This window comes from Anguilla rostrata, chromosome 4 (genome assembly GCF_018555375.3).
Source record: "Anguilla rostrata isolate EN2019 chromosome 4, ASM1855537v3, whole genome shotgun sequence".
NCBI classification, from domain to species: domain Eukaryota; kingdom Metazoa; phylum Chordata; class Actinopteri; order Anguilliformes; family Anguillidae; genus Anguilla; species Anguilla rostrata.
Genome location: NC_057936.1, coordinates 50,691,389 through 50,701,947, shown reverse-complemented (window position 1 = coordinate 50,701,947; position 10,559 = coordinate 50,691,389). Strand labels below are relative to the sequence as shown.

Here is a 10,559-nt window from a genome sequence, read left to right as displayed (position 1 = left end):
ACCCGCCCCCCTACCAAACCCCCCCCACCCCCCCACCCTCAGCAGCCCCATCTGGGCCCGCTCTCAGACAGGTCGCCCCCCCCACCTCCGCCAATGCACGTCCCCACAGCCCGCGTCCTAAGCGTAGCCTTCATCCCATCTGTGACTCATCTTCAGCTCGCTCTAAATGCGCTTTTTTTTTTTTTTAGAAAAAAAAGAGGAAAAAGAAAACTTAAAGGAAGAAGCGGATTTTGTATTCAGTTTTATTTCTATTTATTTCTTTCGTTTTCGTTTCGAGTGAATCCTGGGGCAGCGGTAACCCTCCGTGGGAAGACACCTCACGCATATCATCGACTCCTATATCCAAAATGCAAGTACAGAATTTCAGAATACATTTTGAATAACAAAAATGTATTTTTAAACATATGGTGCTACGTGGGGGGACGACACACTCTGAATTACTCAGTCATAGATCACGGGCTGGAGTGGCCGAACGGCACTGCTTCACAAGCACAAATGAAACCTGTACTATGCAAGCTTCTCTCTCCTCTGCTCCCCCCGCATTACAGTACTGTACAACGAATCCGTGCTTTTCGCCGGTTCGCTCACCGCAGAATTTTACTGCTGGTGGTTGAGCGTGCATATCATGTTCATGTTCGCATGAAATATTCGCCATCCATACCATTTAAACGTCCTGCACTCGTTTTGTTTTTTTTTTAAGGTAGTCCATCCTCGTGTATTCTTTTTAAACTCTTCCTCCAGTGCTGTCATTGTGATCCTGTACCTTAATTGGTTTTGGAGATTTCATGAATTTGGCGCAATTAGAGTCGCTTGTATAGGGGGGCGTAACTGTACGAGTTTGCCTCCTCTGGCCCCGCCCCCCCACACACTCTCCAGGATCACAGAGTGCGCGCTTGCTCCCGGACCGGCGTGGAGTCACCCCACCCCAAAACTGAGGACTCAGAGCTCGCTGTCTGTACCAGTCATCATCCATGAAATCGCTGTCATCTCAAACATGTGCTTAGTGCGGTCCATGTTAAAGTGCTGTACGATACTGTGTATATTCTGAGTGGGCAGGGGGAGGGATGGTCCGATGTAGTGTACACGCATACTGGCTGCGGTTGCATGTTTCAGTGCTCTGCCTTTTGCTGTGATCGCCTCCGTGTGGTCTGGAGGTCTCAAAACAACCTTGAAGTACACTTCAAGTAGATCTAAACTGATTTTAAGTCTGGCAGCGTGTTGGGTAGGTGACACTTAGCCCAGTGCTAGCACTGCAGAGCTTGTCATGAGCAGGGCTACGCACACAGCCCAGCCTGCAGGTAATGCTTCAGAGAGCGCCCGCCTCCTCGTCAGCATTGAAGACACTGAGCGCGAGTAGTTTGCAGTTATAGATTTAGCTGGGACTTAGTGTTTACTAAGTAGCAGCAAGTATCACTTTCTCAGAATTTAACTTCGATTTACAAAATGAAACGTTAACTTTAAATATAAGCAAACTGAGCCCGACTGAGCATGTGCTGTTGACACTCATTTGTCCAACCAATGAAATGTGACTTGAGAAAACGCTCTTTGCCTTCGGAAATATCCATGCATTATTCTCCAAATTTGACCTACGGAATTTAGTTCAGCTTAATGACATAATTATGTTTCATTTTTGGCCTTTCTTTGATATGAGGATGCAGATAATTTTCTGTGAGTCAGTACCCACAAAATGGTAAGAAAGAGCCATTCAATAGAGTCCTTGACCATAAATCAATGACATACTTAAGTGCCAGTCAGGTCAAATCAATGTTCAATATCATGTCACTTCAGCATACGCTGTATTAACAGTAGTAATTCCACTAGTTTTGTTGTCAGATCTATGTAGGACTTAATTCTTAGACATTTTGGCATTTAATCGATATTGCAGTAAGCATGCATAGAATAATGACGTCCAGGTACATCAGCGTATAATATATATTACTGTAGGAATTTTTACATTTTGCTGTGTGCATATGTTTGAAGGTAACTGAGGACCCCTGCTGGTCAGAAAGGCCATGACACATATGTCGCCTAAAACTATAATTCTGTGACAGAAGGAAGCTGTATTCCTTATATTTATGCAAAGGCATCGCTATAGAACCACAAAGGCAAATGTAGATGTAGGGCCTCTTTTTTTTAAAACTACCACCTTTTTTTTTTAACTGCCTCCACCTAAATATAACAAGCCATGCCTAATAACACAATGTAATTAAAATGGTTGCAAACACAAAAATTGGCTTAAATCTAAACGTAAAAGCAGAAAAATAACATTGTTGGTGAGGGGTTGCTGGTTCACGGAGCGCTCATGAACAAAATGAAAACTGGGGCATCAGCCTGTGGATTATTCCGATAAATCCAAAAACGCTGTGGCCTTTCAGTGCTGTCAGTTTGCCTGCAGCGGTGTGAACTTCACCGCAGCTCAAGGAGAGGCCGTCAGGGAAAACAGATATCTTACACCGTGGTTTGAATATGGGCATATATGAATATGTATTTCTCCTGTACTAGCCTGTGAATTTTACAAACTATGCACAAACCTACAGTTAAGGGTTTTTGTGACAGTACCCAAATTCATATCTGTGGTTGTTTTGCAGTGCATTTTATCATTCTGACCTCATTTAACTATTGAGTAAATTTGTTGTATCCAACAGAATGACATTGCTACCAGCAGTGGGAGATGTGCTGCGGGGTACATGTCATTACACTGACTTTGTGCTTGTCATGACATCACAGCATTTAAAAAAAAATTATTTTCCTTTTAAAATGATGATTTTCATTGGAGATCGTGTTTGAGTCTGAATTGCATTTCACATGACAACCTTGAAGGCAGTATTATTTGAGTGTAATCAATGCCTCTTAAGAAAAAAGGTGTTTGGTATAAAGGACCTCTGAACTAAACTCTTTGTTTCCAAGTAGTAATAATGTAAATATTTTTAAGAAGTTAAAATGATCATTGTCGAAAAAAAAGCATACTGCTCTTAACTAGTTAAAGCCTATTTATGAACTAACTTTACATTTTAGACTACTAAAAACTAATGGAAGCCAGTATATTCACTTTTTTCAGTGCCTGCTGTACCCACAGTATTATATAGGAACAGTGTTCAAACTGAGCAAGGTTAATTACTGAAATTGCTTTAACACACTGTATTTAGACTGGATGGCTTAATTCTCTCACTTTTAGTGTTACCAAAATGCCCTCGAAACGAATTAATTATTGGAAGCACTGAGATCAATCTCTGGAAAATCCGATGTCATTTTTATTTTTTTTAATCTGACAAATGATAAAGTGAATGGCGGCTGTGGGATTCTGGGTAAACGTGCGCTGACTGTGACTCTGGCGGTGACGTGAGAATCTGGGCATTTGCGGACGACCACATACCTCTCCTGACCGCACCGAGCGCCCTCTGGCTCCATGGCACTGCGGGTGTGCACGTGTCAGCACAGGGCAGAGGGCAGCTGCGCTTCACACACACGGGTTCTTTCAGGTAGACTAGCGTTTGTTTCTCTCCATTTTCCATCGAACCTGTATTTATTTTAAACAAGCTGTGTTTGAGAAGGGGGTTTAAAAAAAAAACTAAAAAAAACCCTTGCAATTATGTTCGCCAGGAACAGAAGTCAATACATTGTGAACGTTTCGTTTACAAAATACCTTGAATACTTGATATTTGTCAATAAAAACTGTAAAATGTATGAACTGGCTTTGTGTTCCTTTAACGGTCGTTTAGAGAGCTGCTCAGAGACGGTCATCTTGCACATTCATTTCTAAATTCGTCTGAGATCGTTACCATGTGTGTGCTTGTGAGTGAGAGGAACTGTATATGGAAAACATTTAGCAGAGTTTTAGAAATGTAAATGCCACACTCGATAAAACAAACACAGCTGAATATCTTTACTTAAAGCAATTGAGGTTATATACATTACTTAATGGTACAATAGCAGTGCCCCACCTGGGAATTGAAGTCTTTGAGTTACAAACCAAGTTACCAAACCATTACACTACGCTGCCATGAACAATCCTAGTGTGCGGTGTCATGATTAAGTTCATGCTACTGAAAAGCATGTATTACAAAATGGCTTCTTGGCTTTCCTGAGGCACTACATTAGAAAACTTTCGATACGTTTACTCAGTAGTAACCACCTAATCCAGGCAAAATTTGGAAGGGGGGGAATGTACAGAAGCAGAACTGATTTGTAAAGCAATGCTCTTTACAATCAAAGCAGGGAAAGAGCTGAACGTGTCATCCATTCACATTTTTTTTTTGGAATGGCACAAATTGCATGTTGGGGTATAAATATGAATATTTTCAGGTTGACCTTTGTGATTTTGAGGGAGAATAAGTTATTTGAAAGAATGCACACTTGAACTGAACCCCTGGTTTATAAATACTAGTATTTTTCAGCTTATCGTAGTTCCACCATTTAGACAGGTGTCCATTAGCAATAAAAATATATATATATATTTTTTTATACAGAACTTTATTGAATGCAGTGAAGACCAAGCTGTTCATTTTATGTTTTGGCAAAATCTGGTGGAGGTTATTTCAAATACGTTTTAAAAAGGCAGAGTTTTAAGGTAAACAGCAGTTTGCTGAAAGGCAAATATTTTAAAAGTGCATTTTAAGTAAACTGAACAATTTGACAGTGGTTTCTTTTATGAAGGAGTGCACTGAATGGTTTCACCATTTATTTGACCTGTATTTCATAAAAAATATATTAAAAAACATTACTTTAATGGAGTTAGCCACATGGCATTTAAAATTTAAATCCAATATTTCATTGCAACTGCATTTAGGCTTAATCTTTTTCTATATATATATATATATATATAAATGTATATATATAAACATAACACTGATTTCTAATTACCAGAGGCACCTGTAAAAAAATAAACATAATAACATTATGATTTATAATACAGTTCTAAATCATGTTCCAAGGCAATGAGCCTGACCCCACACTGCAGAAGTATGTCTCTGGCTCTTCTGGCTCCACAGTGTGGGGGCAAGCAGGCGAGCCTCAGTGACTGGCGGGGGGAAGGCCGCTGGCCTCCCAGTCCCGGGGGTCCCGGCCCTCTGCCCCGCCCTGGTGGGCGTGTGTTTGATCGGGCACGCCCCTCCCGGCCTGCGCTGTGGATGTCACAGTCTGTGGGGCGAGGGGGAGGTAGCCCTGGGCCTGGAAAATGTCCTCTTGGTCCTGGTCGTGGGGCCGGCCGCGGGGCGGGGGCAGGTCGGCCTGCAGGGTGGAGGAGGAGCGCAGCAGGAAGTCGTGCCGGGTCTCCAGCTCGGTGAAGCCGTTCCCGCTGAAGATGAGCCCGTCTCCATCCAGCCCCTCCTCCAGCTGCTGGGCCCAGCTGTCCCTCAGGGCTCCCCTCCACGGGCCCGCCCTGCCCCAGGGCCTCTCGGGGATGTCGTTTTGGGATTCAAGTTTCTTCTCGGGTGCGCGGGGGGCTGGGCTGTGGGGAGCTGGGGGGGTGGCGGGTTTAGGCGTGGCGGCTTCTGGCCACGCCTCCCGGACGGGGGCCCCCGCTCCGCTGGACTCCTCCAGTCCCGCGTCCCCCGAACCCAACTCTGCCAGGGGGTCAAGTTTGTCTGTTTGGTTTAGTTCCTTTAAATTTCTCAGCAGTGCAAACATACTATCTACATCCTTCTGAAAGTTAGTCCAGTCGTCCAGGCTGGGACTGTAGTCAGGCCTGTTGTCATACAGGCTGTCGTTCACGCTGTACAGGTCCTCCAGTCCTTGCCAGTTGACATCCTCGGTGAAGTTGGGGAGTTTAGCCTTTCCGTGTGTCCCATGCTGGCTGTGAGCTGGGGAGAGAGAGCGTTGGGAGGGAGGGTCAGAGCGTGCTCACGCTGTGGCCAGTGAGGGCTCAACACTCACACATTCTCCAGCGGATCAAAAAAACATGCAGCCATGCCCATCCCCTCCCCAAACCACACACACACACACACATCACCCCTGTCCCACCCCAGTATAATGGAATCAAGACCTGATTAGTGCCCCACACACCACTGCAGCACCTCATTTTGTTAGGCATTAAACCCTCAAGCCTCTGAAGCAACAAGCACAGCAAACGTCAACAGACTCGACCAAACACACTGCATTAAACAAAATGAAGGTCACAGAACAGCCACTGTGGCGTTACACCTCTTGAACAATCCAGAGTGCGCTACTGCACAAACACACGGGCATGAGAGAAAATCCAGAGAAACCTGGAATCAAATGTGTCATGAAAGAAAGAGGGATATGGGGCAAAAGAAAAGTCATGACGTACATCTGCAAAAAAAAAAAAAAAAAAAGAGGGAAGGATGGGGGGACGTTTATGAACACCACCATGAACATGCACTCTGCCTTCGGGTCAGGGCTTTCTACGATGAGGCACGTGACAGATCTGTGTGCTCGAAGACCGGCTGGTGGACAGTCGTGAGCAGGTGAGTCCCGTCTGACAGAAGGATGTAACCCACAGGTCTAAAAGCAGCCGTGTCAGGATGCTGGTGGTGTACAATTGGCAGGTCTCTCCGCTGTGTTTCCCGTTTGGGTTGCGGCTCTGCTGTTCGACCAACTCAAGGATCCACAGGCGTGTAAAGGAGCCATGCTGTGTGCTGAACACACGGATTCCAAACCCGCATTTTTCCTTTATCGCTTATAGGAAGCTATAGTCCCTATACAGTACTGTTCCCTGTCACATATGCTATGGTAGTTTGTAGTTTTTATTTTGTGAAACTAAAATCTAACATCAGATGTTAAATAGAAAACTGATTTTTTAGTTCATTCGAACAAAATAAGTTCATTTGAATGAACGTCATTTGTGGGTAAAGAGTGTAACATTAATATGAACCACCTGACTGGATTTAGAATCGTTGTCAATGGGAAATTTATAATGTCTTTCTCCATTCAGAGATTTTTTCCAACTGTGTTTACAACTTGATAAACAACTGGCCTTGTTCAGTCAGCTGTTTATCAACAACTGGCTGAACAATACAGTAAAAACCACCATATTCTTGTTTCCACTAACGCAAAAACCATGAAAATGCAACTGTTTTGCCCTTCAGGGTTTCAGAATGCTGACTTGGACTGCAGCCCAGCAATATATCAAGTTCTCAAGGAACACAAAGGACAGGGCAGTCACAGTGTCCATCTTAGAACAAAGTTCTAAGGACTATATATCAAATGCTGTAGTATATCTGTTTTCTTAAAAATAAAGATGTATATAATGTACTCATTGATTAGAAACACAAACATAAGCATGGTTTATCACTTGCTGTAATATCGGTTTCCATTCTAGAGCAATAATGAAGCAGCCTATAAGCCATAACATCACAACAGTGAGAAACATATTTAACAGGCAGGCTATTGATCGGCTAGTTTCACACTGTTTGTGAATAGCTCATCATTGGGAGTCCTGATGGAGGACTAAACCTCAATCACATGAGAGTCAGCTACAGCACATTGACCCCTCGACTTTGGACTGCCAAGTATATCTACTACTATCTCGACAGTGTTAAGCCCCCGGAGTTCCATGATACTAGACAAAACTTTAAAAGCTCAGTTCAGTCATCACTGATTAAAGTTCAAATAATCACAGCCCAAGTAGGCCTACTGTAACACCAAGAGAGCAAGCTTTAGCACAAGTACAGACAAAGAGAGAAGACCTTAGTGATAAATGACCTTAAGGTGGATTCTATGAGCTTTCCCAAAGAAGAGAAATGATAGATTAAATAATGCACTTTGGGACTGTTGATCAAGGGAGCTACAGATTCATAACTCACCATTATAACTTTAATATTTCAGCGATGTGGTTTGCTGGAGAAAGAATTCCAGGAGCTTATCGTTAATAATGAAGTCATGGAACAGTCCCAGAGCGATTAATGAAATGAATGGAAACCCAGCTATTCGTAGCAGGCAGCACGCGATCGCGTCACACCACTTTGCACCTCCGCAGGATCAGACACTCGATGGAAAAGACGGAGTGAATTTGCGGAATGAAGAGAGAATGGATGCGTTAACTAAGAAACTCACACGGACGAAAGGCTTGGCCTCCTCAACTTTGACCACTTTCGGTGCTGCTGTAGCCTGGTACGCGGGTGCCAGAAACAGAGAAGGTCAAGAGGAGCAGGTAAACAATTGCGTCACTGCAACACTAGCGTCAATCAGTCTCCGCACGTCAATGTTGTCAGTCGTCATTCTCTTTAATGAGATCACCACACGAATCAGGAGGATATTGTTTACATATACAATCTAGCCAGAACAAACAATGAGAAACAGCATTATGTAATTAATGTGGTTACTCCCTCACAATTACTGAAGGTATATCTTCCAGGACGCATATCTTTCAGGTAGCATGTATGCCTATTCAAAATCAAATAGTTTCCTCCCCACTTCTGATATAGGCTAGTAAATTGCATCGATTCCAAGGCATTTGCTTTAATAGCACTATATCAGAACTGAAATGGAATAGTCAAAAATGTTTCTATTATTATTAATGTGATGGGGGTAATGTTCATTTCCTGTTGATAGCATACAGTACATTTAAAATACTTTTTTCAACAGTCAGTGTGGAAAATGAGATGCTGTGGAATGTCATCATGCCTTTTGATCTAACAACTACATGACTCAGTATGCAAACGTGCATTTGCGTGCACATGCACCACATGATATTTTAAGACAATGGCATTTTGACAAAAAAAATGTGGCCTTATGATGTTTGTCTCCTTTTTGTATACAATACATAACTCACATTGTTTAGGATAGTACAATTGTTCTCAGTCCATGTGAATATCAATTAAGCTGTTATGCATAATTTTAGCCACGACTATGATATAATCAATTTCTTGTTTAAATTTGCATGCACATAGCTCATACTACTTCCATCACATTAAGCTAGCTTGAAGCTTACACACCTAAAAGCTGTGAACATGCAGTTCACCACACCGAAACGTTTTTCTGTATAAACATTTAGGTCTTGAAATGTATGGGAACTAGCATGTGAGAAAGGAGGTACATCTTTAAAATGAAACTGAAAAAGAAGCTAATTTTTCCCTTGAAGATGCTGACTGACTGTGCTTAATATCTTTGTTGCATTTGCTCCTAATGGAAAAAAAAGGAAAACATGATGTGGATTTTTTTTTAAATGCAGGGAATGAGATGGCTCTTCTCAGGTGAATAAATGTTACTGTATGATAAGCTTATGAAGGAATGGTGCAATGTGGGGCTCACAAGGTTGTTCTTCTGATGAGGTAAAGAAATGCATCCCCTTCGTACCAGTGCCAGCTGGCTTTTAAATTCACGTCTGCACCAGACGGGTAAATCGTTGTTAGAGCAAACCAGCATGCAGCCAAACATTTAAGCTCGATGCGTTTTGAAATATTAGTGGAAATGAGCTGGCCCATGCAGTTATTGAAAAAGCCACTGAATAAAACAAAAAAAGTATGGATACCTGTGTGGATCATAGCTTCCTCCATCTTTATTTCCTAATTAGGAAAATAAGAGCAATTTTATGTTAATGCTTAAATCAGTAAAATAAAAACGAAAAACGAGAAATAAAACATTCACACTGAAGTTCTTCATGCACAGCTTCAATTTCCTGAAGAGAAATGCACTTGAGTTAAACTCCTGACAGACAAAGTGAGGGCCACAGACGTGGAGAGGAACAGGAACAGGAAGAGGGAGATGGGTTGGGTTGAGTGGTACAGTACAGTATGTAGTGAGTTCCATCCTGAGTTCCCCTTTGAAGCAGAATCAACAAGGTTTACCAGAAAGTTGACATCAATTCCATGTGAGGTGAGTAAAATGTTAAAAGATCTAGTGTGAAAGGAAGGTGTTATTTTTTCCACACCAACTGTTTGGAGAATCAGTGGGTGCTTTCACATATGCTCCAGCACATTCCAAAGAAATCTGTAGACGTTTGTATTCATAACAATTGCACTGTAGAACACTTGAGTTTGTGTGCGTCACAAGGGACCTGCTGACCTTGGCAGATTCAATTCAGGAGGTTTTTAAGCCATGTTTATTGCTTTTAGCTAACCAGGTTGCTGTTTGGTTGGCTATCAGTAGCCTTTCATGCTAAATGCCTGCATTTATTCACCCAATTTCAACTCAACTGTGTGGTGCACTGCCAATATTACCCTTCTCTTTCTTTGGCATCAAAAAATCTTTCATCTGATCATGGGACATTTGTTACTTTTATTACAAAAACAAACCCGTACTTCTTGTCAGCACTGCTGCTACCATAGTAACAGCATACAGTGGAGCTCATGGTCAAACAGTTGTGAGGTATTTTCTGTCATCAAGAAACTTTGTGCTATATTTGAAACCATGCCAAGTGCAGCAACCCATAGTGAAAGCCGTGTTTACACATGGGTAGTTGTGAAACAGCACCACACTGCTTTCTAAAGTGCTCCAGATAGCCATATGTGAAAGCACCAAATATGACCTATTAACTTCATGTGACAAACGCTTTTCCATTTGATTTTAAAATATCTAATTTGAGTAATTTGCTTCCATCATTATGTTTTTTATTAAAATGAAAAGATAACTAGCTCTCCAAACTATCCCGTTATCGTTGTTGA

The 10,559-nt window shown here is 42.2% G+C and overlaps 1 protein-coding gene across 9 annotated transcripts in view; it reads right to left on the bottom strand.

Moving 5' to 3' along the window:
* Nucleotides 1-4,451: 4,451 nt before the first annotated feature.
* The window catches only part of sulf1 (sulfatase 1), a 104,269-nt gene continuing 98,161 nt past the window's right edge, over nt 4,452-10,559 (bottom strand). For all 9 annotated transcript variants that reach the window (XM_064333037.1, XM_064333036.1, XM_064333039.1 and 6 more), the window contains one exon: nt 4,452-5,798. In XM_064333037.1, coding sequence (XP_064189107.1) covers nt 5,011-5,798 — 788 coding nt within the window. In that variant the 3' untranslated portion in view covers nt 4,452-5,010. The remainder of the gene's footprint in view (nt 5,799-10,559) is intronic.